Raw genomic sequence first — 15050 nt, forward strand, 5'->3', positions numbered from 1 at the left:
CACAGCCTTGTGCCTGATACAAAGGAGGCCCTTAATAATATTTGCTGAGTGGATGACTGTGCTTTAGGGGTTCCAGGAAGAATGGGTGTAAGGTGAAAGAGTTGAGAAAAGCATCAACCTTCAAGCTGAACAAAGAAAGTTCTATAAGGAATGGAGAGTAGTGATTTCCTATGGGATGAATTTTCTGTGCTATTGTTAAGAAAGGGAACAGAGCCATTTATATGTTACCACTTGCAGGAGTTGGATGGAGAGATAAAGGGGGCGTTGATAGAGAGCAATGGGGTCTTGAAAAACTGAGAAATCCCTAGGAGTACTCAGAGCGCTGATATATAAGTGCACTAGCTATGCCTCGGATACGTGGTTTTTTTTTTTTCCAGCAGAGCTGTATTTTACCTGCTGGCAAAGAGCAACAATTCACTTGTACATGGAAGAAAGCTGCTGAAAATCAAAGTAAAGCAGCAGGCGCAAACCTATAAGCGAGTCCCACTTTTCCATCCTCTAGACAGAAAACCTGGGAAGAGAATGTTTTAAATTCTGCTCTGCAGTTTTCTGGGAGATGATTCCATTGTAAATTATTGAACATTTCATTTAAGCTTCATAAATAAGAAACTGGGATGAAAGTGTTACATGTTAGATCTGTTTGGCAATGTATAATTTCTTACTCCCTCGATCTGTCACCCTTCATCTATGCTGGAGAATTTCTACTTCATTATAGGCAATTGAAGGTCTCAATCAGTTCCCTGAGAAAAGTAGTTTATGTCCCAAAGGTAATCTCATTTCTGCAACCAAGGATGTACCTGGGACTCACTGAGCATATTGACAGAGATAAATGTGTGCTTCAAAGGGATCTGGGGGTGTTGCAATCTCCCACTCCATCTAGAGACAGGTACTTGACCCAGCCAGGGGCAAGGTCCTCACTGCCACCTGGACTCCCTGAGTCACTGGTTGCCAACAGAGCCAACAGGGTACGCTCCAGCAAACCAACAACAGGTATACCCATGACCAGCCTTTACTTGCCTGAGGCAGTTTTTATAGTAGATGAGATCACTCATACACACACACACACACACACACACACACACACACACACACATACACACATACACAGAAGAAAGTACTCAAAATCCAGGAGTAGTTCTCTGTGCAAAGTAATAAAATATCAGCTATTACCACTAAGATCCAGGCTTTGGATTTTAGTGGACTTTAAACACTTCGATTCATGTAATCTTCATGATGACCCTCAGATATAGATGCTGTTATTATTCTCATTCTTCAGAAATGGAGGCTCAAAGATGTTAGGTAATCAAAATTACATAGGTAGAAGGTAGAAGAGACTGGATATAAACATAAATATGTCAGACTTCAAAGGCTGACTAACTTCAAAGTTTACCTCCACTGGTGTTGCCACTTTAGAGAAAGAAAGAATTAAGGGTTGCGAAAGAAAGAAGCTGGTTTAAGAAAAGAAAAAGAGGGCTGATTCTAATGTCTGCCCAGACAGGGCTTCAGGACTGCATTCCTTGGGGGAAACTGGCCTGGTAAGCTCTGCCATGCTTCAGCAAAATTTATTTCATGGGCTGCACTAAAGCCCACTGAGGAAGGGGATGAAGAACCCCTGGCTGCCAGGTGGCATTCCTCTTGGCCAAGCCAAGCCATTTGTTAAAGAAATGTTGCTCAAAGTATTTCTCATCGAAATCAGGGATTCTAGAGAAATCACAGCTGCCCTGAGGAGCCGGTGAGATGGAAGGAAGTAATAGGACATCCCATTCCTCCCAAAAGCCCTGAACTCAGACCAAAATCCAGGGATGGCATCTCAAGCTGGTCACAGACTTACTCTGTGCCATAGTTTCTTTTTATAAAAAGATGATGTATTGTGTTGAATAATAGTCCCCTCAAAATGCATGTCCACTCCAAACCTGTGAATGTGACCTTATTTGGAAATAAGGTCTTTACAGATACAGTAGAGTTAAGATGAGGTCATACTGGATTAGGGTGGTCCGTAAATTCAATATGACTGGTGTGACTGGTGTGTTTATAAGAGGGGAAGACACAGACACATAGGGGAGGGCCATGTGTCTACAAAGGCAGAGACTGAAGTGACGCAGCTACAAGCCAAGGAACACCAGGGACTGCTGGCAGCCACCAGAGCCTAGGCCTCCTAGATCGTTCTGAGGAAGCACGGTCCTGGCAACACCTTGATTGCAGACCTCTAGACTTCAGAACTGTGGGAGGACACAATTCTGTTTTAAGCCACACCCTGTGTGGTAATTTGTAACAGCAGCCACTGGAAGCTAATGCAGATGGAGAAAAGACTTCTTATCCCACCTTCCTCTCAAGGTTGTGATGAGACTCCAAAGCACATTCCATTTTGAAAAGCACAGATGTTATATAAACACAGAATCGCACAGCAATCAGCCATGAGTCCCCGCAAAGCCCCGCAAAGAGCCTACTAAAAGGACTCAGACTGACCACTGGAGGCCCCTGGGGCGACCACTTGATTTTGTTGGGTTGTGTTCTTTTTTTTTTTTTTTAAGATGGACTCTCTCTCTGTCACCCAGGCTGGAGTACAGTGACATGATCTCAGCCTACTGCAACCTCTGCCTCCCAAGTTCAAGTGATTCTCCTGCCTCAGCCTCCCAAGTAGCTGGGACTACAGGCGTATGCCACCACACCTGGCAAATTTTTGTATTTTTAGTAGAGATGGGGTTTCACCATATTGATCAGGCTGGTCTCAAACTCCTACCTCAGGTGATCCACCCACCTCGGCCTCCCAAAGTGCTGGCATTGCAGGCATAAGCCACCACATCTGGCCTTTTTTGGGTTTTTCTACAATCCCAGTCCTAATAGATAAAGAAGAGTTTGATGCCAGTTGTAATAGATGAAATAGCCCTCAAAGAATCCCCAGCACCTATGAATATAACCACCTTATGAGGCAAAAAGGACTTTGTAAGTGTGATTAAATGAAATATCTTGAGAAGGAGAGACTAGCCTGTACTACCCAGGTGGGTCCAACGTGATCATAAGGATTTTCATAAGATGAATGTAGGGAGGTCAGAGTCAGAGTAGATGCAATGACAGGAGCAGAGGTCAGAGAGAGAAAACAGATTTGATCATTCCAAGCTGCTGGCTTTGAAGATTAAGAGACCATGAACCAAAGAATGCAGGCAGCATCTAGAAGCTAGAAAAGGCATGGAAGTGGATTTTTCCCTAGAGCCTCCAGAAAGAATGCAGCCCTGCTGAACTACTTTGGATTGTAGACCTCCTGAACTAACTGTAAGAGAATCCATTTTTGTTGTTGTAAATCACTAAATTGTGGTGATATATTACAGCAGCAGTAGGAAACTACTACACCAGTCAAACCAGTTAGTCTGAAAATGAATGTGAAAAAGGGCAGGGAGAGAACCCAGAGATTCAGATATTCTAGAAGCCTTTCAGGGATCCTTTGTAGTAAACCCCCCAGAGGATTTCCTCAGAGAAGCTTATACCCTTTAGTGGGATGGTTTTTGCATTTCCTCTGTCTTCCTGGACTCCCCTGGAAGTTATTCTAAAATTAGATGCACAGCTTTAGATATTCTGAGGCCTGAATTACTGAACTTGGCAGGGAGCCCACAGCAACGGAGCTTCTGCATGCCCCTATTTGACAACCCTGTGCTTAGAAAAAAGTCCATCCACTCTTGCTCCCTAGAAGGGACCCAGGAGTCCCATATGGCCTCAACTCCGATAAAAGGTGTAGTTTTGTCTTTGTATATAACATTCAAGAAATGCTTTACAGGCCCATGTCCACACTGTCTCTCTCGATTACATATTTCCAAAATTCACAATTCAAGCAAGAGATTTCCCTCACTGGTTCAAGCCAACCTGAGACACTGAGCATACCAGGAGTCCTTGTATACTTCGGTGAGCACGCCTCTGAAGGTCACTGACAAGGCAGTCTCAGTGCCTTCCCAGAGAGCCTGGCTGTAAGAAGGAAGCTATGCATGGGCTGCTTCATCCTGTTTGGGATTCCTAAGTAGTGAAATTGGGATTTCCTAATAGTTGAAATTGGGAGAGTATTCAAGGAGGACTAAACACAAGGTATGAACAGGCGTCTGAGATCATTTTGTTCCCTGCTTTCAGCCTTCCTTGCCCTGCCCCATACACAGAATAATGTTTGTTTCTCTACCCACTAATAGATCTGGTACCTGGCACTGAGTATGGAGTTGGAATATCTGCCATCATGAACTCACAGCAAAGTGTGCCAGCCACCATGAATGCCAGGACTGGTGAGTAAGAGGACTGCTGAGGAAGAAGACCAGGTTAGCCTATAAACCTAAGAAGTCATGGAGGCTCGTCCCAGCAAAAATTAGTCAGAAAGCAATGTCTCCCAGTAAACAGGTGCCTGGTGACAACTGTCAGCCTAAATACAACATCTACCCTCTGCCTAACCTCTGACTTCTGACCTGCAGGATGGAGTCACCCTCTTCACCACAGACCTATGCTCGCCACCCCTTGACCCCCGCCATAGGCTGAAGAGCTGCTCAGAGCTGTACAGAGCAGCCATGAAAAAGCCTAAATAGGTTGATGCCATTGCAGGTCGTATTTTTATCTAGACCACCCCGACAGCAGGCAGAATGGGGCATCCTTCACCCTGTATGCACCACAGAGGCCCTCACAAAGGCCACTTGGGTGAAGACCTAGACTTGCAACAACCCATTAAATCTGAGGGCAGAAGAAAAGTCCAGTTGAGACCCTTGCTGCTCTTGATTCAGCTGTTTTGCTTCCAAATCCTGGATAAATTTCAAAGTCATTTCAGTAGCTATGGTACTAGTAGCCTGGGCTGGGCTAGGGATTTTAGACCAACCTCTCTAGAGAACCACATGGACAAAGGTCTCCAGGTCCTCAGATCTAGCTGCCTGCTAGATATGGTTAGAACAAGTCAAAATAGCCTCAGGGTTGGAGGCTATTATTGCCAAGAATGGCATGTCCATACTGGGTGGTGGCTACCATTTTGTCCTTATTGGTTTATTGAGAAAGGATGGAAGAAAATGAATATGGAGAGCTTGAAAATCAGCAGTCAGCTCTGTCCCAGAGGTGGATGCAGTCCAGTGGTATCGGAGCTCATAATGCCTTTCCGCAGATTGTTTGTCTGTTTGCCAAGCCTCTGGCCATCATTCAGAGGGAAGGTGCTTAGCAAAATGTGAGATAAGTGTCATCAATGACAAGCCAGTGCTCATAGTCAGCAGGCCTGCTGATAGCTTAGAAATACACAGGGCAGGCCAATAAATACTGCCCTCCTCTGGGACCTGTGTAATAATAGGCCATTTATGTCAATCCACAGAACTTGACAGTCCCCGAGACCTCATGGTGACAGCCTCCTCAGAGACCTCCATCTCCCTCGTCTGGACCAAGGCCAGTGGCCCCATTGACCACTACCGAATCACCTTTACCCCATCCTCTGGGATTGCCTCAGAAGTCACTGTACCCAAGGACAGGACCTCGTACACACTGACAGATCTAGAGCCTGGGGCAGAGTACATCATTTCCATCACCGCTGAGAGGGGTCGGCAGCAGAGCTTGGAGTCCACTGTGGATGCTTTCACAGGTACCAGGGCAGCAGAAATCCAAGCCAGGTTCAGGGATCAGTAGATCTTAGTGTGAGAAATTCATCCAGGCAACTCACTCTCCCAATGTTCCATTTCTTTTGGAGAAAAAAGAGCTGGGTAGAAAAGTATAGAGGCAAAACCAAGAAGCACAGCAAGAGGGAAGGCTTGGAAGTAAAGCGGAGAGGTGAGAGCAGTGCTACCTGCCTGAAAACTGTCTGATTGTTCTGTGGCCTTGACATAGTAGTTCATTCTGTCCATCTTTCCCTGCTGCAGTAAATCAGTGGGAATTCAGAGGATCTGTGGGATCATGTTAAATTCCTTCCGGGATATAGGCCTTCAATCCTGGGTCAGTATTATGATTAACTCACGGAGGTATTTCTGATTTTAACAGAATCCATTTTCTCATATTTGGATTGTAAAAAGTGGAGTGAACAGGACTGGAGAGTGAGGAGGTGGAATCTCTGGGTCAGCGGGTGAACGTGTAGCCCTTATTAGCAAGGAGGGCAGATCCCTTTATCCCAGAAGTTCTTCTAGCCCAGTGGCCCATCTCCTCACATGTTTCAGGATCATCCATCTCCTCTTTGCAGGCTTCCGTCCCATATCGCATCTGCACTTTTCTCACGTGACCTCCTCCAGTGTGAACATCACCTGGAGTGACCCATCTCCCCCAGCAGACAGACTCATTCTGAACTACAGCCCCAGGGATGAGGAGGAAGAGATGACAGAGGTTTCCCTGGATGCCACCAAGAGGCATGCTGTCCTGATGGGCCTGCAGCCAGCCACAGAGTATATTGTGAACCTTGTGGCTGTCCATGGCACAGTGACCTCTGAGCCCATTGTGGGCTCCATCACCACAGGTGAGGCTGGAGGACTTGGCAGCAGGTGCTGAAAGGGGTTCTCACAGTAGCCTTTGACACAACAATGAAATTTTAAAAGACAAAGACCCAAGGAGTAGGGGACTGCCTCTTTGGCTAAAGAAAGTCCATGAGGTGTTCTGAAATAGCTACTCCCTCTAGTGCTACAGAAGATGCATTAGATGAGAAGCTCCCATTTGGAAGGTGGGACAGAGTCCATGTCTTGAGGAGGTCAAAGCTTGACTGCATTTGTCCAAAAGACCTCCCACTACCAGCCTAGAGAAAAAAAAACACTGAAGAAAGCTAGTCTCCAGGAGGACTCCCTCTACAGTGAAGAGACACCCGTTTCTATTCTGGAAAGCCATCTCTTGACTGCCCAGAAGGGTCACTGGTACAACTGATGCTTCCTTAGTCTCACATGGGACTAGCGTGCAATCAGGTAGTGACCTGGCATTCAAAGAATGGGATTGATTCATATTTTGCTTAGAAAACACAGGTACTCTGAGATGAACTGGATCAGTCCCAGCTCATTATTCCCAAATACAGTTAGTTTCAAATATGAGGTGCATGTGGGTGAAGGCATGTATGTTTGGGTCGTTTCCTACTTACTAACAAGAATTCACAAATTGGACAAGTAGATTAAACACTCAACTGATCAACTCTGTGATCCCGTAGCAGTCAAAAAAAATCCATAGCATAAATGAAAAACAATTTAGGAAAACGGATTTGTTCTGGACTTGGGCTCTGAAACTGCTATACAGTCAATAGGCAGTTTTCAAAACTAAAACCAAAGGTGGCTGCTAAAAATAAGAGATACAGGCAAAACTGGGTTTGTCTTTAAAAAGCTATCCCAGAGGAAATGTCTGTATTTCTCCCAGTTCAAAACAAAACATACGAACTTTAAAGAAAACAGTTCCTCTTCGGCCTGGAGATAGGTAACAGGTACACAGAGCTTGCCAACTTGGCTTCTTGTTGTTAAAATGATCTCCATTAACACAGCTTTGGCCATACCTACAAAGTTGCAAGTGAAACATCAGCCTGACCATGGTTTAAAGGATATCCTGTTACACAGAAAGATCTTGTCTGCCTTTGGGACAACATTGGCTTTTGGTCAACATAAAACCAGGGATGAGAATTTCTTTTTCACACTGTGCTTTCTGTCTTTTTCCCACAACCACTGGGTCCTTGTAGGAATTGATCCCCCCAAAGATATCACAATTAGCAATGTGACCAAGGACTCAGTGATGGTCTCCTGGAGCCCTCCTGTTGCATCTTTTGATTACTACCGAGTATCATATCGACCCACCCAAGGTAACAATGTTATTTGATTTCTCAAAGATACTAGGATTTGGGTGAAGATTATGGGAGAAGTACCATATCCCATAGAACATCCACTCCTGCCTATATTTTTCCTCCTCTCTGTGGCATGCTCCATCAGAATGAGAGTGGGCTGGTGAGCAGCCAAGAAACCTTGCACTCACCAATGCCTCTTGAGAAAAGCTTGATTATATTCACCCAGAAAGCAGGCCTTTCACTAGCAGAGTTAACTGGTCACCATTATCTAGGCAGTGTCATGAGAAACAAAGAGCCCTAGAAGAATCTGCCAAGAGCAAGGGTCACATGAACTGTTCTATGAGAATGAAGTTTAAGATGAGGATCCAGAGGAATGGCTGAATACCCAGCAAAGCCAGATGGAGCCCTGGAGGGAACCACAGTGATGTGGTCCCATTTCAGCCATTCCAGCCAAGTTATGAGTCAGAGGAAATTGGCCCAGACCTCACCTGCATCCTGCCAGTTCTTGCTGGTACATGTGGCATTGTTAAGGAAGCAGAAGGCACAGTCACTTCCAGTGAGGACACAGACAGCTCTCTAGGCTACACTGTCTCTGGACTGTGTGGACTGCTCCTTGCATCAGTGCCGTCTACACTGCCTTAATATCATTGTCTTAGAGAAAACCAGCTTGTTAGGAAACCACTTAATAGGTAGCTCATTTTTCTTTGCTCCAAGGAGCCCAGAAAGTAAAGGAGTAAGACCAGTGTACAAGGCCTCTTCACACTCCAGCATTTCCAGCATGAACCATTTATCGTCCCTCCCCACTGAGTGCTGAGCCCCACACCCATCTGTGCTTCATTCACATAGACTGTTCCAGGGGCTGCGTGAATGAGAGGTCTGCTGAACTTTTAACTATAGATTCTGCTCTTCTCCAGTGGGACGACTAGACAGCTCAGTGGTGCCCAACACTGTGACAGAATTCACCATCACCAGACTGTACCCAGCTACCGAATATGAAATCAGCCTCAACAGTGTGCGGGGCAGGGAGGAAAGTGAGCGCATCTGCACTCTCGTGCACACAGGTAGGCATGTCTCCCTGCTGTGTCAAGTCAAGACCCTGGCTGAGGACCTAGGTGAAGTTGTTAGGGCTCATAAAAAAGTTCTGAAGGGTGAGGCTCCATTTCAGGGTATTCCTCCCACTTACTGTGTTGTGCAGGGCAATTTGCAATTTCTCTTCCCCTGACATTCCTAATACTAAAAATTTAGAAAGTCACCCTCTAGAAGTCTTGCTGGTTTAGGTTAGGTATATTCATGGAACGTCCACCATAAATAGTGCCCTTTCAAAGACATGTGGTGGAAGTGAAATCTAAAACAGACACCTGAATCATTCATCTGACTTTGGAAAATACTCGGATAAGGAAACTTCACCTCAAAGAAGAAAAGGGTTGTTATTCCAGTAATGAAATTGGGGTCATGAAATTCATCATCAGATATGGCCAGAAACCACCAAGAAGCTGCATTTGCTCTTGCTTCGTGCTCCAGGGAGAAAGAAGGCACCAAAGTGGCTGTAACTCCCTCACCCGGGACGAAAGCAGTGGAGGGGATGTGGCTCCATGGGCATCCTGGGCTTCCTGCAGGAGCACTGTGCAGCTCATGTCTCTGACAGGCCCCCCAGTCAGATCCAGACGTCTTCTGCATGCTCCATCAGCTCCTGCATAACGACTAGAGGAAGGGAGGTGCAAGGGAGAGTCTGGCTTGCAATATAGGAAGGTGGGGAAGGGTAGTCCAAGTCCCATGACCTCCCTCTTGAAAACAAGCCCATGCGATGGGCCTGAGGAGAAGGCTCCTTTGGTAGCGCCACTAATCCTCCGCCTCTGGCCCCTCAGCAAGTATACCATGCAGAACTTCCAAAGATTTTCTGTAGAACTCACTAGCAGGCACTGCCAAAGTTTTCTCTTCCCAAGCCCCAGACCAAACCTCCTAGTTAAGCCATCATTCTCACAGCACATGGGAAAACATCCAGCTTGCCTTATCAGGAGAACACCTGGATTTTCTATGGTTGCTTAATTCCCTGGAGAATGGTATTTCTCAAATGAGGGAAATATACTTTGGAGTTCCTCAATGCTTTTGTAGATGTCCTTAGAAGCTCAGAAATAGCATCTCTAAAGCAATGGGTCAAGAAATATTCCTTCAAAAACACAAAAATTATTCTTCTAAAGACAGTGCTGGATATTCCTGTCTTTCCTAGTCTCCTTCCAGGCTTATAAGTACAGACAACTCAGCCATTCAGTCCTGCTCTATCTATTAAATTACCTGTGACCACTAAAATATCAACAAGTGTTGACCAGAAGTGGGATCCAAACAAAAAGAAGCCTCCATCCCACCTTTCTGAACCTAGAAATTCATATTAAAGAAATTAGCCTTCTTCCCATTGAGGACAATAAAGCGTATTTCAAGAGCCCCTAACGCCAAGATAAAAGAGAGCAGCAGCTTTAGTCAAAAACTCATTTCTTTAGCAGGGCATAGAGTCTCAGCTACTAGGGAGGCTGAGGCAGGAGGATCGCTTGAACCCAGGAGTCCAAGGCTGGAGTGAGCCATGATCATGGCACTGCACACCAACCTAAGTGACAGAGCAAGACCTTGTCTCTCAGAAGAAAAAAAATTCCTTGGATTCTTGGTCATGAGCAGCTAGTATCTCTAAAGCAGATAGTTGGTTCACTAACTCAAATGGTGTGCCTATCCAAACTGCCCTCCTTCAAGTCTAGGCAGAACTATTTTGCCAACTTCCAGTAACTAGATTGCCCCAGAATGTCTTATTTTACTGCTGTTTGTTTGTCGTCGTTTTACCTTGAGGTCTATGATCTTACAACTTTTGGAAGTGAGTACTCCTGCAGGGTGTCATGTTTGTCTCATGGCATCATGCATGTCTCAGAGAGATCAAGCCCAGTGTAGTGTCATAAGGGCTACATTTCAAAAACTCTTTGAACACACAGATTATGGATACAATCCACATTTTCACAGTATGAAAATATTTTCCTGGTTGTTTCTTTGTGATAAAGGACGTAGGCAAGTGAAAAGAACAATTTCAATTAAAGAATAGGGCCAGATCAACAGCAGGTCTTGGTTCTCAAAAGTAAATTGCATGATGCTTACTCAGGTTGAGCTGATACACAAACTGTTTTAATAACATCCATTTGTGGCTGGGCGCGGTGGCTCATTCCTGAAATCCCAGCACTTTGGGAGGCCAAGGCTGGCGGATCATGAGGTCAAGAGATCGAGACCATCCTGGCCAACATGGTGAAACTCCATCTCTACTAAAGAAAACAGAAAAATTAGCTGGCATGGTGGCACATGCCTGTAGTCCCAGCTACCTGGGAGGCTGAGACAGGAGAATTGCTTGAACCCGGGAGGTGGAGGCTGCAGTGAGCCGAGATCGCGCCACTGCAGTCCAGTCTGGTGAAAGAGCGAGACTGTCTCAGAAAAAAAAAAAGAAAAATACAAAAAAAAAATCCACTTGTAATAAATTCTAACCTGATGGAACAGAAGCACAGTAATAAAGCAAAGGCTTAGAGCATGGGAAAGTAAGACTAGAAAGATTGATCCCATGACAAGCACACACTCTATTCCCCCAACAGGCCTTCTTCACCTCCCTAAGCCTGGAAGAATCCTCTTGACTCTTAATGCAACAAAAAGAATACCCAGGACTCAGTCCTGAATGAGACTTGTGAGCAGTGAAACAATCATCCAATAATCAGATTTGCCTTTTGAGGCAACCTGACTGACCCCATGTAGATATTCCATGGATGGACCTTCTATATTCTCTGTCCTAGGGATACTCCTGACCCTATGGAGTTCCCACCACACTTCCTGAAGCTCCTCAACAGAGATCTTTCCACGAGGCACACCCTAGCAGTTATAAAAGTGCAAATAGCCTGGGAAGTATGATTATCTCATTAACTACAAAATTTTAACAACTGCCATGTGTTCTTGGTTGCTACATCTAGATTCAAACGTTGAAAACCCATTCCAGCCATACCTTGAAGTCCTTTGTAGTACCTGGCACAGTACTGTGTACATAAGAAGTTAATGAATTAATTAAAAGGAAGAGCTGGGGGCAGTTGAGGGAGAACTGGATACTTGAGAGGTGGGAGGAAGGGAGAAATGGAAGAGGCTGATGGAACCAGAAGAGGAGAAAGGGAAGAGGTTTTTGCTCACTTCATTGTTTTGTACAGTGCAGCAGCAGTCGTGCACCATGAGTGGAACTTCTGAGATCATTCCCTACACTTCCACCCGGCAGCTCCTCTTACCTTTAACTGATAATCGATTCTGTTTCAGCCATGGACAACCCTGTGGATCTGATTGCTACCAACATCACTCCGACAGAAGCCCTGCTGCAGTGGAAGGCGCCAGTGGGTGAGGTGGAGAACTACGTCATTGTCCTCACACACTTCACAGGTGGGTGTCTGCAGGCCTGCAGATCAGGCAAGTGGGAATGGTGGGAATTGGGGCTGCAGACCAGTATGATGTGCATACACAAAACATTTTATCAATCTGAAGGACAGATTAGAAATGTTTCTGCTTCAGGTATACTATGAAGCCCTTGAGATAGCCCCAAACTTTAGGCCAGGCACAGTGGCTCATGCCTGTAATCCCAGCACTTTGGGAGGCTGAGGTGAGTGGATCACTTGAGGTAAGGAGTTCAAGACCAGCCTGGCCACCATGTCGAAAGCTCATCTGTACTAAAAATACAAAAATAGCCAGGCGTGGTGGTGCACACCTGTAGTCCCAACTACCCAGGAGGCTGAGGCAGGAGAATCGCTTGAACCTAGGAAGTAGAGGTTGCAGTGATCTGAGATTGCACCATTGCACTCCAGCCCAGGAGTTGCAGCAAGACTCCATCTCAAAAAAAAAAAAAAAAAAAAAAAAAAGATATCCCTAAACTCTGCAAACTGTATCAAATCTAGGAACTGAGAAAGCTGAATCTGAAAAGTGCAAGAAAGGCAATTAACCAAAGGCAAGTACAAAAACAGAGCAATAGCACTAGGACGATGAAACTCAGAATGGAGCTAAGATTTGCCCCCAAAAGGCAACAAACAAGAAAGCAGGCTTTTCTAAATATTTACAGAGCAAGAAAAACGCTTAAGATATGGGACTACCAAGCTTGGAACAGATAATACATGATCACAGGTGACAAAAGATTCAGGACTACTAAACTCTTCAGTTTTCTCTGTCTTTTCTACTCATATCTAGCACAGCAGGTTTCACCAACACAAAATCTTGAATTTCACTGTCTTCTGCATCATGCTTGTTCACCTTACACCATCTGAAGCTGAACCGAACAGAGAAGTCCCAAGCAAAACAGTGTTGAGTCCTCCAAGTCTCTAGGCTTAGGGAAATTATTTCACTTCCTACACCAAACACATGATCACATTCATTGTTTTGGGTTACATTCAGGAATCCAGAGAACAAAGATACCGGAAGACAGAAGGCAGGCAGCTGTCTTTGTTTTCAAAAATGGCAGAGAAAGCCAATTCTGTAAGCGGCAAAGAAGTAAATTCATTGTCAAAGCTTGGAAAAGTGAAAACTACAACGGACTATTAAACAACTTGGAAAAGGAATTAGTGATATACCAGCACAGGCTCGCTGAGCAAGAATAAGTCTCATCAAAACTACTTTATGTCTTTGCTTTCACTGGCAAATCCGCTAGTATATTTGTATTTCAGCAAGGCATTAGAAAACCCCATTTACCCATTAGTCCTTGGTTAATGTTAACATGGAAAAATACATGAAAGGTCCTATTTGGAGTTAGCTAGCACTATAGCTGACTGAATGACCCTCCATGAAGAATGGATATCATTGCTATGGGTATGTCCTAACCCCTCTGTGTGCATGCACAATCCATCTCAATTCCTGCCATCCCTCCTTGCGTACTATGATCCTCCATTTTTTAACTATCACCATGCTTTCTCAAGCCTCCATGCATTTATATATGCTGTTTTTTTCACCAGGCAATTCCCCCACTTGTCTGCCTAGAAAACCCATCCTTCAAAGTCTTGGTTTCAGCCCTATCTCTGTCAAAGCTTCCCTAAAGGCAGTCAGACACACATGCTCACAGACACCAAACACACAGCTCCACCGTAGCAACAAACTTCCATTCATTCAACAAATACTTTTGATGCCCTCCCATGTGCCATACACTCTATAAGGCTATAAGGATTCAGAAACAATAACTGAGTTCTTATCTTTATGGAACTCACTTCTAATGATGTTGCAGAGAAGTAAATAGCTACAACTTGATGTGAGCAGTGTATGCTAAAGGCAGGCACAGAACACCATGGGTCATGTCCATTGGGCTACTATGATTGGGGTCAAGGTGTGGAGGGAAACAAAGAAAAGTCTTAGATAAAGTGAAAGAAGAAGAGGAGAAGAAAGGGAATTTCAAGAAGAGCAGACTGCATTTGCAGAGATGTGGGAGTGTGAGGAGTCTAAAGAACTGCCACAGTTTCATATGGCTGGAGCATTGATCAATGGCATGATGTGCAAAGGGGGACCTTAAAAAGATAACGTCCTTACATATGTTCTTCCAAAGCATTAAGTGTTAGTTCGAATTTTAACTTGTTTCTGTGCCTTTAGACCACAATAAACTTGAAACCTCAAGGCCCTACCTAATATGAAAATGTGCCTAGCAAAGTTTGTTAAATACTAAATAATTTCAAAGTATTCTAATTTTCCAACAGAGGAGTTGGCCTGAACTAATGAACAGTTTTATCAACAGCTTGAATGAATTCAGAGAAGACATGCTTACCAAATTTGTGTATAAAACAATATTGTGATCAATAGAATCCAAGCTCAAAAATATTTGAATAAACTAAAACAGTGGCCCAAAATGCAATCAATAAGGCAAAATGCAATAGAAATAAATGCAAAGTTCTGCCCATGGGCACAAAAAAAATCAACTAACAAAATTGGATTGGGGGGTAGGGGGAGTGGTACAAAGAAGGGCTTTGATTAGCAATAATTTTGGCATATGACAACAGTATCATGTGGCATTCCCAAAACCTACCGAATTCATATAAATGGCATGAGCACAGACTGCCCCTGTTTATTTCATTGGTCAGTACCTCACAATTATTGTTCTCAGTTCTCCGAGTTTTACACTTTACCAGGGACATTGATAAACTGTTATTTGTTCAAAGAAAAGCAGACAGGATTGTGAAGGTTTTAGAATTGTCACATAAATGTGATGGGAAGTGGGGGCCGAATTTTCTCAGTCTAGTGGAGAGAGAACTTGATTAGAAAGGGCGGTGGAGAGGAAGGGGTCATGTAGACAAAAGATTAGATTTAT

The 15050-nt window shown here is 44.5% G+C and overlaps 1 protein-coding gene and 1 long non-coding RNA gene across 17 annotated transcripts in view; one reads left to right on the forward strand and one right to left on the reverse strand.

Moving 5' to 3' along the window:
- TNR (tenascin R) overlaps positions 1 to 15050 on the forward strand; it is a 416610-nt gene that overhangs the window by 365316 nt on the left and 36244 nt on the right. For all 5 annotated transcript variants that reach the window (XM_074390181.1, XM_010336100.2, XM_074390179.1 and 2 more), the window contains 6 exons: positions 4170 to 4259; positions 5315 to 5578; positions 6167 to 6436; positions 7625 to 7744; positions 8641 to 8787; positions 12041 to 12160. In XM_074390181.1, the coding sequence (XP_074246282.1) occupies positions 4170 to 4259; positions 5315 to 5578; positions 6167 to 6436; positions 7625 to 7744; positions 8641 to 8787; positions 12041 to 12160 (1011 nt within the window). The remainder of the gene's footprint in view (positions 1 to 4169; positions 4260 to 5314; positions 5579 to 6166; positions 6437 to 7624; positions 7745 to 8640; positions 8788 to 12040; positions 12161 to 15050) is intronic.
- LOC104650938 (uncharacterized) overlaps positions 1 to 15050 on the reverse strand; it is a 224068-nt gene that overhangs the window by 75541 nt on the left and 133477 nt on the right. The gene's annotated exons all lie outside the window — the stretch shown is intronic.

The sequence above is a fragment of the Saimiri boliviensis genome, chromosome 19 (assembly GCF_048565385.1).
Source record: "Saimiri boliviensis isolate mSaiBol1 chromosome 19, mSaiBol1.pri, whole genome shotgun sequence".
Lineage (NCBI taxonomy): Eukaryota > Metazoa > Chordata > Mammalia > Primates > Cebidae > Saimiri > Saimiri boliviensis.